Consider the following 20,545-nt stretch of genomic DNA (forward strand, 5'->3'; position numbering starts at 1 on the left):
ATGTTATAACTTATAACTAGGATTTCGTGTTTTCAGAGGTAATTTCTAGTGAAATTCGGAGTGTTTTTCGGTGTTTATATTACCCCGAAAATTCGTGATTTATCGGAGTTTATTTTTATTAGATTCACATTTCTCTGAAATTGGGAGTTTAGATTACACTGCTATTAAGTTAAAAAAAAATAAAAAAAAATATAAGGAGAGTTCGGGTATCATGACCCGTTGTCCACAAAGAAACCTCGACGTGCTAAAAGGCAAACCCCTTTTGTCAGTAGTTCCTAGGTTTCAAAGGAAACTGAAGCGGCATCTCCTCAGCACCACTGACCCTGTGCTCTTACCAAGCTTATATGAGAAGCTCTGTCTTTTCTTGCTTTTTATTTTGTAGTTGTGACCTTGTAATTCAAAAGTTTTTCGAATAAATCCGAATTGTCGGATAATTTACCGGCGAGCGTTTTTCAGATTTTATTTGATTTATCCGAAAAAAACGGAACCCTAGTTATAACTAGGGTGTGCATTTTGCGGTTTTAACCGAAAAACATTGATAAACATCCGTCGGTGACGAAAACATAAAATCGGTTAAAACCGAAAAACACCGGTGGTTGGATATTTTCGCCCTGGTTAAAACCGAAAAACACCGGTCGTTGCTAGTTTCCGACCTAGCGAAACTCTTTCCCCGTAGAGGTTCGTCAAACGTGCTATCTCGTGGATCCTGCATTCTTCCAGTGTTTATACATAGCTTGCAGGTGGCGTCAGTCCGCCCTCCTTTCTGGGGGTCAAAAGCGTCTGGTGAACGCAGTGGAAGCTAAGCTCTCATACGCCTTTCCCCTATTGTGTCTCCCATGGCCCCCTTTTGTGGAAAAATTAACACAGTGGAGGCTAGGCTCTCACGTGCCTTTTCCACATTGTGTCTGGCCAAGTGATGTCGGTGCAAGCCATGTATTCAGAGGTTGCTGTGGTTCCTGGAAGACACTGCCAACGTCCGTGTCGTACAGGAGCGTGCGTTTTCATAATTGCGGGTTGCGAACTGCAAGGAACGGGCTGCCATGACGGCAGCACGTTCCTTGCGTGTAGATGCAAGCATGAAAGTATGCTTGCATCTACTATAATAACCAAGTGTGAGAAATAGTTGCTTCCTAGAGAAGAAGTGTATGAACTATGTGAATAAAATTGGAACTCTCTGTCTGTGATCAATCGCTTTTTTTCACCGATAATCACCGTTTTTAGCCTCGTCGTGAGACGTTCCACCGAAATACACCGGTGTTTTGAAAAGAAATAAACACCGAAAAACATCCGCCGATTTTTCTCACAAATAAACACCGGAAAGTACACACCCTAGTTATAACCTTCATTTCCAGGGGAGTGGCGACGAGGTAACCGAGTAGGGCTTAGATTTCCGTTTCTTTACTACCGCTAGGGGATTCTTCGGGGATTGTAGCTTACTAGAGGCTTATGCGAAGAGGCCCAACTCACGTTCGGACAATAGAGTTTCTTCGCTTTCACACCGTCCATTCCAATGAATGACACAACCCTGTATCTCTACTCACTGCGCCATGAGCCAATAAGCAATTAGCCTAAGTTTAAAACGTGAAACTGGAAACATTAAGACAATAAATAACAACACCCTCCGTTTTTCTTTGTTTGTTTTTTTTAAGAGTGGCAATAATCGAGGCACGTCCATAGAAAGTGGGATACATTTTCGAACTAAAAAGCTTACGCAATATCTTGTGTAAAAATTTTTTTTTTTTATCTTCGCTGAACCCTGCATACCTCGATCGATCTTCGGATGCAGTCCTCTTCGTCGCTAAGGCATTCATTCGCCCTAGTATGGCACATGTTTTCCGATGCCCCATCAAAGTCAGCCGGCCAAGTCCATCGGCAACACGTTGAGCATCCACCGTGACGACAATGTGCACTGCACTGCAGTGTTTCGAGGTTGTATCGTATAGAGCAACGACTCGAAAACTTGAGATTCGTCTGTTGCGAGATAAGAAGAACTGCGTGCATGCGCGACTTGAGGGGGGCTCATGCACCAACGGAGGTCAATTGGTATGCCTTCTGAAGTCCCCTTGTACACGGCGGTTACCAAAACTTACAAGAGGTACCAACCAATGACGCCGAACAAGCAGTTCGTAACTATAAGCAAAAACTATATCGTAAACAAGATAAGAAAGTTCTTCCCCCTTCCTTAACACCGTCCTCTTTCGCTGGGACTAAATTCGTCTCTGATTTATCGGGAAAACAAACTAATTCGAAGCTGGAGAAAGACGCACGGAGCCAGTTTCACGCTCCGTCTCTAGTGTGCGTCGATTCGAGTGTGTTGACAACTGCTCAATCGGAGTCGAGTGGTTTACGGGCGGCGCTTGCGATACGAGGAGCGAACAAAAGGAATAGGAAGCATAGATCGTCTCCAACCGCTCCGACATTTGCCTATACGGAGCAATCCACTTATAACGATATCGCATGTAACGATGTACCGCTTATAAGGACCGGGTTCTAGAGGACCGTGCGTTTTTGGTATGTAAGTGTCCACATGCCAAGAAGGACGGACGGAAATCTGTTTATTACGATCGCATTTGCTGGGTTTCTTTTCATTATTGTTATAAGGTTAACTCCGAACGCAGTCGACTCAACGGTTCCAGCTGGAGTCAATCGAACGGTACCAAAAAAGGGCATCGGCGCTTTCATTGCCTTTGTGGGTCTGATATCGCCGGCTAAACCAAACACAAGCAGACAAATAAAACGCAGGATCGCTCGGTCTATTCACCGTGCCTGATTGGTTTAGTAGGTTATATGCGAAGCGCAAGTTCGTCTGCTTCTTTTGCAGGGGTTGTGGTGACGTCAGAAAGATACCGAGCTCTGATTGGCTCTGATCTGAAGGACAGTGAGTAGACCTCAAGGAAGCTAGCATTGAGGTCTACCCACTATCCTTCACTCAGAGCCAATCAGACTTCGGCGTTTTTCTGACATCATCGTGCAACTCCTGCAAAAGCAGCAGACGAACTTAAGCTTCGCATAGCAAACACACATAGGCGATGGGCGCCGTGACGATGCACATTTGGTGCTGCCTGATCGGCCCCATCGGATCGTGGCCTTGGCTGCGGTATACGACTTAAAGAAACGGAGACTATGCGGAGCGCAAGTTCATCTGCTTCTTGCACTGGGGTTGCGATGATGTCAGGACGCCAAGCTCTGATTGGCTGATTGAGAAAATAGTGGGTAGACCTCGAGGTACCTAGCATTGAGGTCTACCCACTATCAATCCAATCAAAGCCAATCAGAAGTCGGCGTCGTTCTGACGTCACCGCAAACCCTTTGCGCAAGAAGCAGACGACTTGCTCTCCGCATCGCTACTTCCAGATACTTTCTTCTTCGCTGCTCTACCGCTCGCGACTCGAAAACGCACCCACGGCCCTTGAGCATCCAATCCGAGCCGAAGGTGCCCACCATTAAATTGCAAAAAAACGCTCTCCGTAGTTTGAGTTGCGCGCTCTCTCTCTCTCATCTCTGTCCGTCTCGCCTCTTGTCTCTGCTTCCGCGTGCATCACGCGAAGGCCGCATACTTGCAGCGACCTGTTTGAAAAAAGAAAAACACCGGCCGTCTAGCAGACAGCCTGGTCTTTACCTCCGCGAACTTGAAGATGCACTGGTGCAATGTCAAGTATAAACATAATGGCCGCCTTGAGGCGGGAAGAATTAAACGCCAAGCCAGCAGGTTTTTCTTTTCTTTTCCGGCGTACCCTTTGAGACAAGAATTAGAGGACAATCGCGAGGAAGCGAAGGACAATTCCCTGCCCGTTAATCTTTGAGCGCAATTATCAAGGCGCCGGAGGCATCCCCTTGTGGCTCGTCTCATTGTTCATCGTCGTCGCGCGCGCGCGCGAAACGCGTGGAGTATTATAAACAATCAGGATGATGGAGCAATTACGAGGCCTTATAAGACGGCCGGGCTCCTGCCACTCCGGCGGCGATGCATATCGTAAACAAAACGACGGGCGTAATTTGAGGTCGGCCGCAGCAGCAACGCGGTGGTTTCTTGGTGTCCTCGAAGTGCCGTGAGAAGGTGAGGGCTGGGTGTTGATTGCTGCTAATGGTTCCCTCTGAGACTAGCGTCTTGCGGTTGGGAATCTGCTATGGGTTCCCTCAGATCCTTGTTAAGAAAGGTTGTCGGTGACACTTTAAGAGACGGAAGGGGCGGCGAGCCCCAGGTGTTGATTGCTGCTAATGGTTCTCGCTGAGACTAGCGTCTTACGGTTGGGAACCTGCTATGGGTTCCCTCAGATCCTTGTTAAGAAAGGTTGTCGGTGACACTTTAAGAGACGGAAGGGGCGGCGAGCCCGGGTGTTGATTACTGCTAATGGTTCTCGCTAAGACTAGCATCTTACGGTTGGGAATCTGCTATGGGTACCCCTAGTGTCTTGTTAAGAAAGGTTGTCGGCGACACTTTAAGAGACGCAAGGGGCGGCGAGCCCCCGGTGTTGATAGCGGCTAATGGTTCTCGCTGAGATTAGCGTCTTGCGGTTGGAAACCTGCTATGGGTTCCCTCAGATCTTTGTTAAGAAAGGTTGTCGGTGACACTTTCAGAGACGCAAGGGGCGGCGAGCCCCTGACATTTTATCACGCTGGGCAGCCAATGAGGTTGTGGCGATAGCCCATAAGAACGTCGAAGAAGAAATGACTAAGATCGGAGAAATGCGGAGAATTTGTCTCGTTAAACAGGTCATTTTAGACGACGTCTAAAAAAAATGACGTCTCGCGAGCCGGCATAAAAACAAACTTACTACACGCGACCCAAACGAAAAGTTATTTTTTGTTTAGGGCCCTAAACAAAAAGTTTAAATAAGGAATGTGAGAATATACTGCCTCGATGTACACGAAGGGAGGCCTATCCCAATATGCGACTTACGGTACTATGTTAGATACCATCGGCCATGCTCGAAACAAATTGAGAACTACTGCGCGCTCAGACTAAGTAGATTCGCAGTATACAAACGCGCAGTTATGGAGTTTTGCATCCAGACTCCCACTGGCTTAGGTATCTATCAAGAATTTGTGACAGGTCTTTTTGGTGCTCTGCGGAACTTCCCTGGTAGCGCTTAAACGTCAAAAAAAAAATGTTGAAAAGTGTAAAAAAAAGTAGACATCATCCAAATGTTTAAATGCTTAAGGTACGGCGTGAGCATGCAGACTGATAAGTGCATGGTAGCATTCAGTATATACACAACACTCACCGATCAAGGCCACAAACGTCTCGATGAAATAAAAAAACGTTTAAGCACACCATATGAACACTTTTGTCGGAAAAAGAAATTACACGCACTATATCGAGTTCTTGTCGTTAAAATAAGAAAACGCTTTATTTGATCCACGGAGCCATGGAGTCATGAAAATGGCACATATACCTTCGAAGTTCACACCCGAATAAAGCGTACACCAACTCATGAGTGTGTTTCGATAAGTACGTGTGTTCGCGCGCATGCGTGAATGCGGTGTACCTATGTACAAGAGTATTGTTGCAGGGCATCGTAGGAAACCGACAAACCCTTGAGTAGACATCGCGCGCACTTGATACTTAGCAGACGTACCGGTCACAAGTAGGAATCTAGCGAACTTTTTGTCGAAACTGAGGTTCGACCGGGTCGGCGAACTTTCCTACCTTTGGCGAAATTCGTCGTTATGTTAAATGTTAAATTCCTAAAAATAAAAAAAAAACTGTCTTGAAGTTTTAGAGAATACTTCAAATAATTTCAATATAATGTTTACGCAATATAAACGTCAATGTATAAAAATTTGATCATTTATTTAGTTCCACTTCTGCCAAACATATGTCGGAGTTCGAGTTGAAAGGTCGAAAAAGTCAAACCTGGACGAACTCGAACCTGGCAGATTCGCGACATCCCGGTGAACTGATATGGCCGATAATTCTGCGCCGCATCTTTAGTGCAATAAACAAGATATCTCGACACAAGGATGGAGTATACATGTCCATCAAGTTGCGCCCCAATTCTTTCGTCGTTTGACCATGTAGAGAGCCACCTTCTAACAGGAAACGAAGTTCGTGGTGAACACCTTCAGTGTTTCAGTGTACAACGACGCGAATCTGTCGGCCACAAGTCGCGAAAATAGGGTGATTTCATATCCGCACCTAAATTAATATTTTGTACACTCGATTTCTCACATTAGATGGGCGGGTCGAGAAAAGAGCTAATTAACTTGTTCAAATGCCACTCCGTTGAATAGTGGGAACGTAAGTTCTCGCGCAGCCATTTCTGATCTAATGTTCCGTCAATCGAGAAAGTTCGATTTCGATGTGCCTTTTTTTGTAGTTTCCAAGAAAAAAAAAAGGTTTGGCTTTAGTTAATACATTTCCCCCTTTAAACACCAAAGCAAAAAAGTAGTTTCCGTCGACATATTTCATTCTATAATTCACGTTCTGTTTAACAAAAATTAAGTATTTCCTGTCTGAAAAAAAAAAAATATAACTTTAGGAGATTATAAATGTTTCACCGACAAATATTGAATGACAAAGTCCTCTGTTCAATATATTCGCCTGTTCATAAGTCTGTACCATAAATATGGGTATCGGATTCATAAAGCTATCGTTGATTTTGACAACAAAGCAACTCCACGATCTTAAACATGTTTACAAGGAATTAATCCAAGATAAATTTATACAATTATATAACGAACAACCCTCGCGGCCACATGAATTCTTTCTTTTCTAATTATTTTGTTATATTAAGTGTCAATGGTGACAGGTTGTTTTATTGAGCTTTTGTTTTATCAAGGAAACAGCTTTAACCAGCTTAGCTTTTATGATTTCCATTGCCTAAATAATATTTTCGCTTTATTTTAATAAAAAAAATTAAGTCAAAGAGCTGATAATGAAAGAGCTGATTTTTATCGGCAATCTTGGAGAAAAATAATTTAGTCAGCATGTTTTCTTACTATTACTTACTATTATTTTTTACTATTATTACTTACTTCAAACAACAACCAATATTACTTAGATGAAATAAACAAAGTAATGAACCACCCTATAGAAGAAAAAGAAGAAATTTTACATGTATGATTTGTTCAGTAAACATATAAAAACTGTTCAGTTAGTAAGGTGCATATACGTTCTTATATGATTTTATATGTTCTCATAAGTGTAGTGGACACATTCATGATACTTTTGTGGTAGAAAATCAAGAAAAATGTTTGCAAACGTACTCAAGGTACACACGATTACTTCTAATTAGGAAGTGGGAATAGTGGTTGGAATCGAACTGCGCCGCGTCAGTCTTAGCCTCCACAGCGCTACGGAAACACATACCGGTTTTTCTGCAGTGCCGAAGCTAAGGAACGAAGCATGCGTTATTCGATTCGAAGCAGAATTCGCACACCCGTATACCTGTGAGTTGAAACGTGGTGGCGCCAGTGTGCAAGTGGCGCCCAACCACTTCCGGTTCTACCGGTTCCGGTTTCGCAGTATTTGCGAAATAAAATATACACGTTATCTTCTGAAACTGGAAACTTATAATATCACTGTCAGACGGAATTCACTCTTATGATAAAAGAATGATGAGTAAAAAATAAGGAAATGTACGTGAAGAGGAAGTGTGCCGGGCCTACCCAATAGATGGCACCACTGAGTTTGTCGCCAAACAAAAAAATAGGCGAATACTTGGTCTCAAAATAGGTTGAGTGCAGTCAAGGGTAGAGACACACAAACGCACAACGCACATATTAAAAAGCGCAATGTCAAGGCGCATCCACTGCACATGATTCGTTTATCCGATGATAGCAGACGTACAAAGAGACAACGATCGCCATGACGTTGCACTTTTGGCGCTGTCTGGTTGGCTCTTTCAGGTTGTGGTGTCGGCCGCGCTCGTACTTTATAGAGTGAAACAAAGTATAATACGTATTGTACAAGTGTGCAGCCATTGCCCACGCCCTACTGCTGCTTGAATGTAATCATCCGTACAGGGACTCGGAGAACATTTCGATTCCCAGCGTTCAAAAGAAATGGGCGCGCGACGGAACATTTTCGCGACTTATGAATTCAAAAAGTGCGCGGCGTCTGCATGCTATCTTTCAGAAGAAGAAGCCTCCGGCGTCTCCGGCTTCCGGAAACGGCGTCTCGGCGGCCTCGGGCACCGTCTCGGGCTTGAGGACGAAGTCGAAGTCGGGCTGGTTCCCGAAGGTCTGTCTGGTGTCCTTCTGCATCTGGTCCTGGAGGTCATCCAGGTCACCTTCGAAGAAACGCCGAATGGACAGAATTGCATTATCCGCAGAAACTGCGCAAGCCGTTCACAGAAGGGTGTTATTGCATTTCAAGTGTCGGCGTGGGTCGTGGCATTCCCTTAGTCGTTTCTTTTTTTTTTTTGTTAGGATACCGCGCGCTCTGTATGTCTCACTAGAGCTAAGGAGTTGCAACGTCCTTTAGGCTCAGGGTATGGTAGCAACCCTGTGAGCTTGCTAGAGGGTTGTTGCAGTCGTCGCTGCCGTTGAACTGTTGAGACCGAAAAAGAGCTAGACCATGCCTACGTGTATTTTTAGAATCCTTGTGCGGGGACAAGGCTCGCGTAGGCTGGGAAAAGGAAGGGAAGGTGAGAGTCATCTTGTGAAGCTGCAATTCAGTGGTTGCGGTGCTTTTTTTCTTGTGATGTTGCGCTCGGTCTCTTGAAAAGGGCAGGCACTTTTACGAATGATCATTGTCCTGCCTAGTTCAATCAATCAATGGCTTTCATTAGATTATGAGCATAGTATGGGGGGGGGGGGGGGTTACTGAAAGCCCACCTGGGGCCCATAGTCAATTTGGCCAGTTTGGGCCCATTTTAATTAAATACTACATTGACAGGCACTAATATTGACACTGAGAATACATAAAAAAGTTACGAAATGTTTTACTTTTTGTGTTGTTGTTGTTTTACGGAAATGACCATTATTGTTGGGGTTTCGCAACTGATCCCGTGTGTTTTTCGTATACGTACGTGGTGGCTCGCTAAATTCAGAGGAAAATACTTCGCTAAATTTAACGGAGAATCACAATCTCGTGAAATTGCGATTTGAAAGCGCTACTTGACGTCACGTCACACGACTCCACAATGTTCCCCCATAAATATGGCGAACAGCATTTTCCTCTCGATTTAGCGAAAGAATTGACCAGCCCAGTTTAGCGAGAAATTTAGTGTCACGTGACTTTATGGTGCCACGTGAGGTCACAAGGTAGCTGCGTGCAGCAGTGCGCAGCAACTTGAGTTGTCCTCCTATGTAGCCGGAAATACGCAGCGAGGCGAAATGCAACAGCGCTGCCTTGAGGCAGTTCAGCGGATAGGGCTTATACCTTCGATCTCGTTGCGTGTTTCCTGGGCGGCCTTCAGAGGCCGCTTCTTGGTGCTCGTGTATCGCTGCCCGTTCTTCTTCATCTTGGTTTCGTAGACGCTCTCGTAGGCTTTGACCACGGGCTTGCCGTAGCGCATCTTCCTCGGGTCATCTGAGCTCATGTGGGCCTCGTAGTTCACCACCTGCACGCGCGTTGTTTTTTCCTTTTGTTTATATATTTCACTCCGCAGAAGTCGTTAAACCTAACCTAAGGAGTGCGAGGATCGCGACTCCTCGCCACGTCCCGCCCGTCCACACACACACACAGAGACACTGCTCTCTTCAGTCCGGTACCTCCCCCTCCCCTATTTCCCGTTCCACCAGCCATGAACGTCCCTATCCCCATGATTCCTAGTGTCCTTGCTACATACTTTGTCGTTGCCACATGCTGCTTAGACCCTACATTAGTTCATCGTTTTGTAAGCAACAGCCTAAAGCAGCGGTGACCGTAAGACATATGCAAAGAGCCACAAAAAAAGATCTATTTTAAGTAAAAAGCCGCCACAAAAAAAAAAAGTGCATGTTTTTCTTTTTCTAAATTTTTGTTGGTGACCACGGTGCGTCTCATAAGGCCTCCTCATTAAGTTTCCATGCTGTGCGTTCCTATTCGTTAAAGAAGCCCCATGTCCGATCTACAGTGCTCACCGAACTTAAACGAAACACTAGAACTGGGCCTTTCCTCGTGGGATTGCGCTCCTTGTGGCAGCCGAGCAATGATTTCCTGACGTAGAGCCACTCAACAAACCATCCCTACGTGCTACACATGAAGGAACCATTGTTCAGCTTCCTCCAGGAAAACGAGCTGCCATGGGAAGACACATAGTTGGCGTGTTCCATATATACGTTTGGGGAGCACTGTATATCCTACGCATGGTGGCACAAGGCTGTGAAAAACACAAGCTGCCCTTTTTTATTTTTATTTTATTCAGATTTTTTTTTTTTTTTTTCGGGGGGGTTGGTTTACCACAGAGCCGCGAGTCGCACTCGTACCCGCGAAAAGCGGCAGTTTGGTCCCCGCTGCACTAAAGGTTGATTAATTAAAGCATTTGCGTTGAACTGCGATCGAGTCCGTTGTGCCAACACCATTTGCAGGACGCGCTGTCGAAGACGCTGAGGCAAGCCAGGCGACGCTGCTGGAATCCACTAGCGATGCTGATGACTTTTGGGGGAAAAGTCGCGCTCCTTGCCTTCTATGTGCTACTGGTTGTGCTCCCTGGTACCCTTTTGCGACGAGACAACACAAGGGTACACTAGCGCCATCTATCGAGCAGCCCCGGAAACCCTCCCAACCCGTGTTAATATAATATATATATTTTACTAGTCTTGTGCGAATAGGGGATTTTGAGTTCGATGCGAATTCGAAGCGAGTAGTGGTTTCGGACGAATATTTTCGATTCAAATATCGAATAGTTTTCCCGCGCCTTTCACTACCATAGCATAACGCTTAGACGAAATCTCAGCTAAACTTGTGTAGGTTGTTCCACTTGATGATTTATAAGCTAAGTTTAATCTATCTATATTTATTAACTGTGAGCTCAGAAGGTCCGATGTCATGGGATGGAAAATAAACGACGGATTTGACATAAAATGAATCCTACAGAGATGGCCAACTATACCCAATTGAAATTTACAAATCTTGCTATATCATATATTCTTTTTTTAATCTCGAGTTAAAAAAAGGAAGAATCGTGCATGCTGAACGCAGGTTGTAAGGGCACCTCTGCCTAACATAGTATACTCTTGCATAACAGTCAGTTTAATTTTGAAACTTTTACTAGAATGTAGATATACACATTCACAAAGTTTCCATTTATTTTAATATACAACCAGCACGCGTGCACCATCCCGCTTTAAATGTAGGTTGTTTTTTTTTTCTTTTTTTTTTTCTTTTTTTTTTTCAAGCACGCAATTGCGATATTTATACTTTTCCAAGTGTTTATCGCGGCGGGTTACCCCTTTGAGTGCGCTTCCTACCAAGTACCCATGTAATGCAGGGAAGCAACATTCGCGGAGCTCACTTCCGCGGGTATTTCTTCTCCACAGTGCAACGGTGCTCGGTAAGAAGCGCACTTAACGGAGCTAACCCGCCGCCATCAAGACTTCAAAAAACGCGAATTAAGCAGCTCTTCTCGAAGCGAATATCGACTAGTGTATTATTCGAAACTACTATTCGAAATTTCGAATATTCGCGCAACCCTAATTTTTACAATCTTTTACGGCTGATTCCTCAACCGCGAGCTCGAAATAATTCTGCCAAAGTTATAAGCAATCAATTTCTCGTAGATAGCGCGTAAACCCAATCTCGCAAACACCGAAAAAAAAATTCGGTCTATATTTACACGCAGATCGTAACTGTTTCCAGAGATTCCCGATAGATGGCACCAACGTTCCGGCACGTTCTCTGGTGCCTTTTTGTGGAAAGCGGTCACAAGCCGTCGCAAAGCGGTCCATCACGCTAAAAAGCAAACGTGTGATTCAGCCTCAAAGCCGCAACCCACAAACACTGTCTGACATTCCGGTTCTGCCGGGGTGGTAGGAGGGAAACCACTGGCTTAGAAGGGCAGGAGGAATCATATGTTTGTCTTTTTAGACTTAGGCTAGGTGGCGCAAGCTGCCGCCTGTTACAAAGGGTATATATAGCCCGTAACATCCATCCACCCATCTATCCGTCCTGTCCCACTGGTACTATACAAAAACTATCTGCGAAGAGACAGACATGTTCCAAGCATACATACGTAGGAATCTTTCGTGTCGTGTATAAGCGGCGTGACTCCGGCTTAAAACAAACGCGGCAGCCGTTGGCTCGCAGCTCACCTTGAGTTTCGCGACTCCCGTGGACAACGGCCCACCAAAGTTTAGGCTGCTGCCGTAGTCGAACGGGTTGTGCCCCGTGAACTCTGCCCCGGGACCGTCCGGCTTTGGGAGCTCGACGACGCTCTCGGTGCCCCGACTCGCCGCCGGTCCCAGGGGAAAGGCAAAGCCGCCGCCACCGCCTTGCGGCCGCGTGAGCGGCGGAAAGCTAATGAAGGACGAGTAGGGACTCTTGCGTGGAATGCCGGACGCCAAGGACACGATGCACCATAACAAAGCAACCTGCGAGAGAGGAACACTCGTTCGGTCAAACCGGCAACATTTTTTTTTCGTTTCTAATACGTGCGAACTGACGTACGTGCATGCAGGAAACGAAAGGCCATGTCTCAGCACAATCACCTGACGCACGAATACTTTGTCGGGTGTATTTATTCGTCTTTTGTCACTAAGTCCCTTAGTCCTACGACTACTATAGACGTTTGCAAGTAGCCGCGCTTCGAGAGCTATATATAATCTGTCGGCCGCGGATGGAAAACGCTTCTGTTTGGGCGCCAGTCTAGATGCCGTAAGTACGCCTCAGCAACGCTCGACTATCACACGATCTACCCAGACCAGCAGCAAGATGGCGTCGCCCAGAGGCCGTATACTTGCAAACCTCTATAGCACTTTACAGTTTAAGTGCAGGGCGTGGGCGAATCCTGAACATCTCATTATCCACCCGCAGCCAATAAGATTGAGGCATTAACAGATAAAAAAATGCCGACGAACCAACCACGAAACGAGAACACACAAGCCACGCCCTATTTTTTTTTCTTTTTTTTTTACGCTGTCGGTGATTACGGTAGTTGCTAATAGAAGGCGCTATACCCGCCTCCACCTCAAAAACCATAGTGGATAAAAAAAAAAATACTAATTTTACCCCTTCATGTAGAGAAAATTAAGATTTACATGCAGGTGATTTTTAGATTCGATATACGTCAACTTTCAAGAAAAACACGTTCCAAACGTCAAAAAATCGTCGCGCTTTTTTCCTCCGACAATCAAATATCGTAAGAACTACTTCACGCCGCGTATGAACAATGCGCAAAACTTTTTTTTTCCTTGGGGTGAAAGCGGGTATATAAACAAAATGCAATGCACACCACAGTCAAGTTCTCTCTCTGAAGCCGTCGTCACCCTGCTTAAAGGGACCATGAAATGACCTTTTTACTTTTTCCAGATAACTTTTACATTAAACCGTCAATGTTCACTGAATGCCGAACAAGCATCCGTTTTCGTCTCGGTTTATTAACTTTTACACAAAAAATTATTGAAATATCGACTTTTTCATTCTCTCCAACTGACCGCAAAAGAAGCCGTGACGTAGACCGTTTCCGGAACCGGAAGTTCTCTCGGCAGTAGGAGAATGGGAGTGTTAGCGGCAACGAGTTGGGGTGCGCCGGTAGGTTTTACTGCGCTGATGTCACCGACGTATTTCCTGAATCGGCGCCTCATCGCCGCATCGCAGCTGAGCGAAATTCAATGAGATATGTTGCGCTACAGCGACAGCATGGGACTAGTCCCATACGCCGGTATGCCTGTTGGGAAGTGCAGCGAGTCTTGTCACCACCCCGTCATTGTTGGCAGAAGGGCCGGCCCGTGTCAGTCGTTTGCAAAGCGACGTAGATGGCGTTTTTCGCGGCCTCGGAGATGCAGGAGCGAGCCGACGTTAAAAAAGATACGTTTGAACTACGAGTGTCAGCAAGAGCCACGTAAATACCTGTTTACACTCGGAGCGGACGCGCGCGCTTGATGGAAGTCTTGTATTCGCGCTGTTGGTAAGCGCTTCGGGACCGTTCTTTTACGATTGCAACTCGATACTGACGCGACACTCGGCAAAGAAAGGTTGGACCGGGGTCGACAGTGACGTGCAGTCTGTCAGAATAAAAATGGCATACCAATAACAAAGTGTACATACCGTGTTACGAAGGCAATCCATACGGCGTTTATTTCAGCTCTATATCACACAAAACAAGAAGATAGAATCGACGAGAGTCCCTTTTCGACGAGTGTTCGTCAACACTGCCTCGGAAAACAAGGGGAAGAGATTGACCTCCTCACCTCTTAATCTAGAATTGAGGTCAGTGATCAAACTATAATACGGGAAGGGTCCACAAGGGTCGCGCGGGCATATTCCATTTAGCACGCCAGCCGGTCGTAGGCAGACGGTCTTGCGACGAAGCAACGCAGCGCCGAGTCGGAATGCCTGCTAGGCCTATACGCTTCGTCGGAGTCGGTGAATCCAGCGTTCTTGTTCGTCGTGGTCTGTTTTAAGTACTGTTTTCTTGCTGCTTGAAGTCGGCACGCGCGGGAAGAACACGTAGAAAAATAAACGTTCAGTCAGTCAGAGTTTTGAGAGGAAGGAAAACAAAGAAAATATATGTTCGTCGGTCGCCGTCACCCAAGTAACTGGCGGCCCTGCCCTACTGCGCACGCGCAGTAGTTGCTTCGTTTACCACACGATAGATGGCGCTTGGCTCTCAGCATTATCAAATTTGGCAATTTTCGCCACACATCTCTAATTATGCTACAAAATGTGGATCTGAATATTATTTAACAAAACTTTTAGGAAACATTCGCCGGCTATTTATTGTTTACGATCGCGGTGCTGGTGAGGTAGGCTCTTACCCAATAGGCGATGTGGATTCGGCTGACGTGCACCGATTCTGCGTATGCATCGTAGTGAACAGGCGAAGGAAGGAAGGCGCAAAAGAGTCCAGTTTTCTTTTAAAAGTTCTATAGCAAATAATTTTTTTGGGCTCCCTATTTTTGTGTTTTTGTGTTTCTTTTCACACCTTTTACGACGTGCGGTGGATGAAACTCGATTTTAAAATCATTTCATGGTCCCTTTAAGAGTAGCCTACATACATTCTCCGAGGCGTGCTTCTTCCCTTGTGTGACACTCCTGTTCACATCTGTCGTACAAAAACTGTCCGGTGAGGCGTGCTTCCTTCCTCGTGTGACACTCCTGTTACATCCGTCGTAAAAAAAACTGCCTGCAGAAACATTCAAGGCACACAAAAAGGGAAGTCACAACGAGCTTCCAAGATTTGCTTAACGCGCGTCCCCGCAGACACCTCTGTCATCGTGTCTGTAGCGAGAGAACCGTGTCTTTTCGTGTGACGTAACGAGAAGTGCGACGACATGCGCTCGAAACGTTAATTCGTCACACCCGCGGTGGATGTCATAACAATGTGGCAAGAACCGAAAGTTGAACAACACCAGAATTCCAGTCCCCGTTTCCAGCACTATATCATCCTTTGTCCAACAACTCGTGAAAGAAAGAAAAAAAAAATGTTAAAAAAAGATCGAGACAAGAGCATCCTTTTCGTCCGTCTCGTGGCCTCTTTAGAAGCCGCCCGGTTCCTCCGCTCTTTTCACGAGGATTTCACACACATTTCCAGGACGTGCCCTAGACGCTTATTATGACTCCTTTTTCGTTTGCTCCTTGACCACAATTTACTCTTTTTTTCAAAAGTGCGCCCATTCTATAGCAGCTGCTGCGCCCGCTATTCGAGCCCGCCATTGTTTGAGTACGTACTCTGAGCGTGTATTGGACACCAGGGCTGCATCAAGCATTGGGCGTAAACATCTGCCATCTCGTATTGAGAACGAGTGCTGCGACCAGCCGCCGGACAGAGGCGCACCGGACAAAAGCTCACCGGGCAAAAGCTCGTCGCACAAAGCTCACCAGATCTTTCGCAGACCCGGACAAAAGCTCACCGCTCTTACTCGTGAACCCGCCGATAAAAATTGCTCGCTTTTCTACATGAGCTCCAATAACGTGACAAATTAAGCGCACATTCTATGAAAAAGCATGTCTGACTCGCGCAAGGTGAGTTTCTTGTTTAAGAAAAGGATGTTTATTGCTCGAATCTTTAAAGGTGAATGCATTCTCCCACTGCCTCCGGCAGTTTCGGCGTGTCTCTGCGAAGCTCATCGTCAACACGCAGCTTCCTCGGGCGGAGACGCTGCCTTGCTCGCAGAAAAGCTATCGTGACCAACGCTTGATCCTGTTGAGGACATTCGATTAGCATCCGGGAACTCGGGTGATCTTGTCTCCACGAGTTCGTGGAACGCGTTGTTAAACCTTTCACGCGAGTTATTGGTCCTGTCCTCGTCCCTTAACCGTGGCCTCGTGCCCATTCCACACCTCCGGAGAAAATTCCAGTCGTCGTCTGAGCACGATCATCCTGCGTGGTCCTCTCCTAGGAAGAATACCGGCACAACCTCTAAACTTTTTACCTCGTTTTTTAGTCAGCCGGGTTCAATAAATACACTTTTTCGGAGGGCTGTTGACGTAACCCCTTTTAGCCCAGAGTTCAGCACAGCCCACTTTACACCAACTAAACTTGCGTCAGGCTCATCACAAAAAATGTGAGCTTCTGTCCGGGTTCGCCAACAAATTAGTAAACTTTCGTCCGGGTCCGCAAACAAAACAAAAAAACATAGGTGAGCTTTTGTCCGGTGAGCTTCTGTCTGGTTACCACTCCTACAGCGTTCGGAAGAAACCGGAGCGCCCCTAGCGGCACGACACTGGTGCCGCGCATGCGCGATGGGGTGTGGGCAAGAAGCGCCGCGTCCCGCATCATGAAACCATTGGAATGTGATGTTGTCGGTGTCAGTGTGAGTCCCCGCGCTCTTTTTCGCGTTGGATTAAACCTTTCCAGAAATATGTGGCGCCCCCAACGTCAGCTTTACGCATTGTGCCGTTTGGATATACGGCACTTACTTCTTATCGCAACGTTTGGTCTACTGGCCGCTGTCGTATGAACGAGCAGACGGCAGTTTGAACGAGTCCGTAAAAGCAGACGACAGCTCGAACGATCCGATCGCCGCTTGAACGTGAAGTCGCACTGAAAGGGGTCCGCGGGTGGTTCGGACAACTTGACGGTTTTCCCGCGTTTATCTTGGAACAAAACAAATAAATCTCACGACCACAAGTATCTGTGAATAAAGTGCTTCCCACACAAGCAATCGTGGTCCAACGGTGTCTGGTTTTTCACTTTTCACGGCACCTATCTATAAGCTCTCGGACGAACCGAACAGGCAGAAAGCACATGAAAACCGATCGTCACACCTATCCCAGCTCGTTTGATATACAGCCCCGGCCGAGGCGTTTTGACGAGAAGCCTTGCATTCCAGTTGCTATAATTTCGAGTGGTACCAGAATAGTTTATGTTCGTTCGATCAAGGCGGGTAGTTGTGAAACAAACTATGAACGACAAAACCTGTCGTCCTGTACGTCATGCAACTCACGGCGGTCGCTAGCTCGATCTCTCTTCAGAGTCCAGGGCAATAAATTTTGAATTGCGGCACGACGTTCGCGCACAGTTTTGCGCAATAGGGATTTTATAGCCTCCTAAAGACCTTTTTCTTTCCTCCAAGGCTACTTACGCCCTGTCACGACTTCGGCTGTAAATCATAACAAAAGGAGGGGAGAACATTTCATCCGCTTAGAGGGGAAACAAAAAAAAACCTGCGCCGCGTTTTCAGATTACACGCGCCGTAACCGCAAGCTGCGGCCCGTCTTTGCCGCCTAGTTCTTACCTAGTGACACACACCCTTGCATAACAAAAAAAAAAAAAAAAAGAAGACCTGCCGTTGCCAGGAAAGTTGCACGTCCCCTCAAATCAACCGCTTGTTTGCGCAGGAGTCACCAACGGTCTTTCTCAGAAAGGTCCGCGGTCTTCGTGGGTTTCATTTAATGCCTCGCTATGATCCTGTAGCAGTCGTGACCTCGAAGTCGGTTTCCTCTGAGGTACCTTACATCCTCTGCACGTGTCCTTTGCCACCCCAGTCACAAACAATCAAGAGTGTGCACGCGCGCATCGAGGCATCGGTGATGGAGATGTCGAGGCCCCGCCTCCAGTGACGTGCATATGTAAGCTGGGAAATGACATCAGAGGCCGCGTAATTCGAAGCATTATAGGCTTACGGATTACACGGCACCTTTTCCAGAAATCTGTGTATGCGCAAGGTAGGAAATGACATCAGAGGCTAAGTATTCTGGTGACGCGGTGAATTCTTGCAGTGCGAAGTCTTGGCCGTCGATGGAATGACGTACAGACACCGAACGACACTAGAATGACATCTGCGGGTCTCGTGCGTTATAAGAGGAGGGGGGTCTAAGCAAAAGAAGATAAAGAACAAAGAAACCAAGAAAGAAAGACGAGTGAACGAAGCACGCACACGGCGATCGACAAAGCTTGAAGGAAAGAAAGCTGGCTTCAGCTGATGTTGCAGTACTAGTGGGGACAAAAAACGAAAATCACTCATTGAGAAGTTCCAGCTTCCAGGACATTACTGCGCGGTGAAGATTGGGGAACATCAGATGAAACGAAGATTTAGATGACAGGGCGAAATGACAACACTGAAGATGGAAACGTACGATCCCTTCAGGGGCACCTTCGAGTTTTCGGAGAAATATCGGTGGCGGTTTAAAAGATGGTAGTCTAGATTACGGTGATTGTTTCCAGGACAATAGCTGAAGCTATCCAAACTTCAATGGGTTAAGGTTCTTCTCCTTTGATGATGGCCCCCGGTGACCCACTATTTCTACTCATGTTCTACCTAATTCACGTGCGGGACACGAAACTAAGTTCCATGTCCCAATGCGGTTGCTGTGTTGCTTTTCCAACTCTCCGTAGATGCAATCTATCTTGATTCAATTATATGCTTTTCGCGCTCATGAGCAGCCTAGACAGAGACGATATGTCTTTACGTTGTCAAAGCGGAACCTTCGAAACTATTCTATGCATCTAACCGTCAGCCTGCAGGTTTAGAATAGCAGGGCAAGCCCCAGCCAAGGCTCTCGACTCTCCGCGATTGGTAGTTCCTTTCTTTCTACTCTCCTCCTCTCAAGCGTTCGCTCTGCAAAAACTGAGAGAGTGGAAAGCTGTGTGGCAGGAGCCTGTCCCGCTGCTCTTAAAACCTGCAACCGACTACATAATGATAGCGCCAAACTCTTATTTTCCACAATTTCCGGAAGTTGATTTGCAACCTACAAGCAACAAAAGACAAAAAAAAGAAAGAGGAAGGCAAGTAGGAAGACGAGAGAGGGCATGAAAGCTGGAGGGAACCGTGACCCAATGCGAGGAGAGAAAGAGTTCCTTGAAAGCCACGTGTCTCTCTTCGCTGCTGCGACCTCGGCAGAACATCTTGATGCAACCAGTAAACGACGATTCCATTAGGGCTTTTTTTTAATTTTTTTTTTCTTTCACGTATGCTCGTTCATAGAACGGCGCGACGAAACCAAACCGCGCTATTTTCTTTTCTTTGTCACCTTTTGTTTTCCATACTACACCCGAGACGGCATAATTGCTGGCACGTCAGAGCTCGCCGCACGAGTCGTTGCATTTACAATGGTTCCGGCGGATCTCCCTACCCGGACGCAGCAGCACCGAGCACATTTTTTCACACTCCATCTAACCTCGTTAGGACGAACCGCAGCGAAAGCTTACACACACACACACACACAAAGACACACACACACACAGACAAAGAGATACACATGTGCGTATACGCCCGCACGCACACACGTGCGTACGCACAGTACACGCACGCACGCACACACACACGCACATGTGTTTTTGTCGCGCGTTGCCCACCGGCTGTTCGTTCCAGCTGGCTCAAGCGCGAAGTCACGTGCAGGATTCCTCGGAAACCCATTGGATCAACCCGAACAATGAACGCAGTGACGCGGCGAATCCTTGGCTCCCTATTGGTTCGAATGGTGTCGTAGCCTATCCGCTCGGTTCACCCGAAGCTGCTGCGCGGAGTATAATACGTATGCGCGCGCGCGTGCATTGGAACAAGCGCGCAGAGGGGGGGAAACGAAAAAAACAGGAATTCTTACGACACAGTGTCTCTACGCACGACGAAGACGCTGTGCGGACGCACTCGTCATTTTATGTTTATTTTTTTCCCCTCTCGAGATCTTGTCACGGCATCCGTATATATTAATAAAAACATGCAACAGATATTCGCTCGCTTCCTCGAGTCCATTCCGCTTCTGCACGCCGCCGCCACCGCCGCCTCGTTCGAAATTTGACCCCGTTAAGGTGGCGGCGGCGGTGCGACTTCCTGCGTTCGGGGATAATTGCCCCAATTGCGGGGAATCATCATCGAGTCCAGACTTCATATCGTGTTGAGGAGCCCCGAGGAGGTGTAACAGTAGGTTAAGAGTAACACGGTAGCACTTAGCTTAATTCGGAGGCTTTCTTGGTGACGTGTACGGCGATGGATTAAATCCACTCCAAAGCCGCGGTCGCTCTACTAATACATCGTACAAGGAACATTCAGCAGACAATCTTACTCTTAGCTAAAA

General features: G+C 46.6%; 1 protein-coding gene across 1 annotated transcript in view; it reads right to left on the reverse strand.

Moving 5' to 3' along the window:
• Window positions 1-5,323: 5,323 nt before the first annotated feature.
• The window catches only part of LOC115320875, a 42,012-nt gene continuing 26,790 nt past the window's right edge, over window positions 5,324-20,545 (reverse strand). Inside the window, exons 2-4 of the mRNA XM_029981095.4 lie at window positions 12,181-12,459; window positions 9,329-9,509; window positions 5,324-8,234 (exon numbers count right to left, since the gene is read on the reverse strand). Coding sequence (XP_029836955.2) covers window positions 8,077-8,234; window positions 9,329-9,509; window positions 12,181-12,459 — 618 coding nt within the window. The 3' untranslated portion in view covers window positions 5,324-8,076. The remainder of the gene's footprint in view (window positions 8,235-9,328; window positions 9,510-12,180; window positions 12,460-20,545) is intronic.

The sequence above is a fragment of the Ixodes scapularis genome, unplaced genomic scaffold, assembly GCF_016920785.2.
Source record: "Ixodes scapularis isolate PalLabHiFi unplaced genomic scaffold, ASM1692078v2 PGA_scaffold13__105_contigs__length_92229423, whole genome shotgun sequence".
Taxonomy (NCBI): domain Eukaryota; kingdom Metazoa; phylum Arthropoda; class Arachnida; order Ixodida; family Ixodidae; genus Ixodes; species Ixodes scapularis.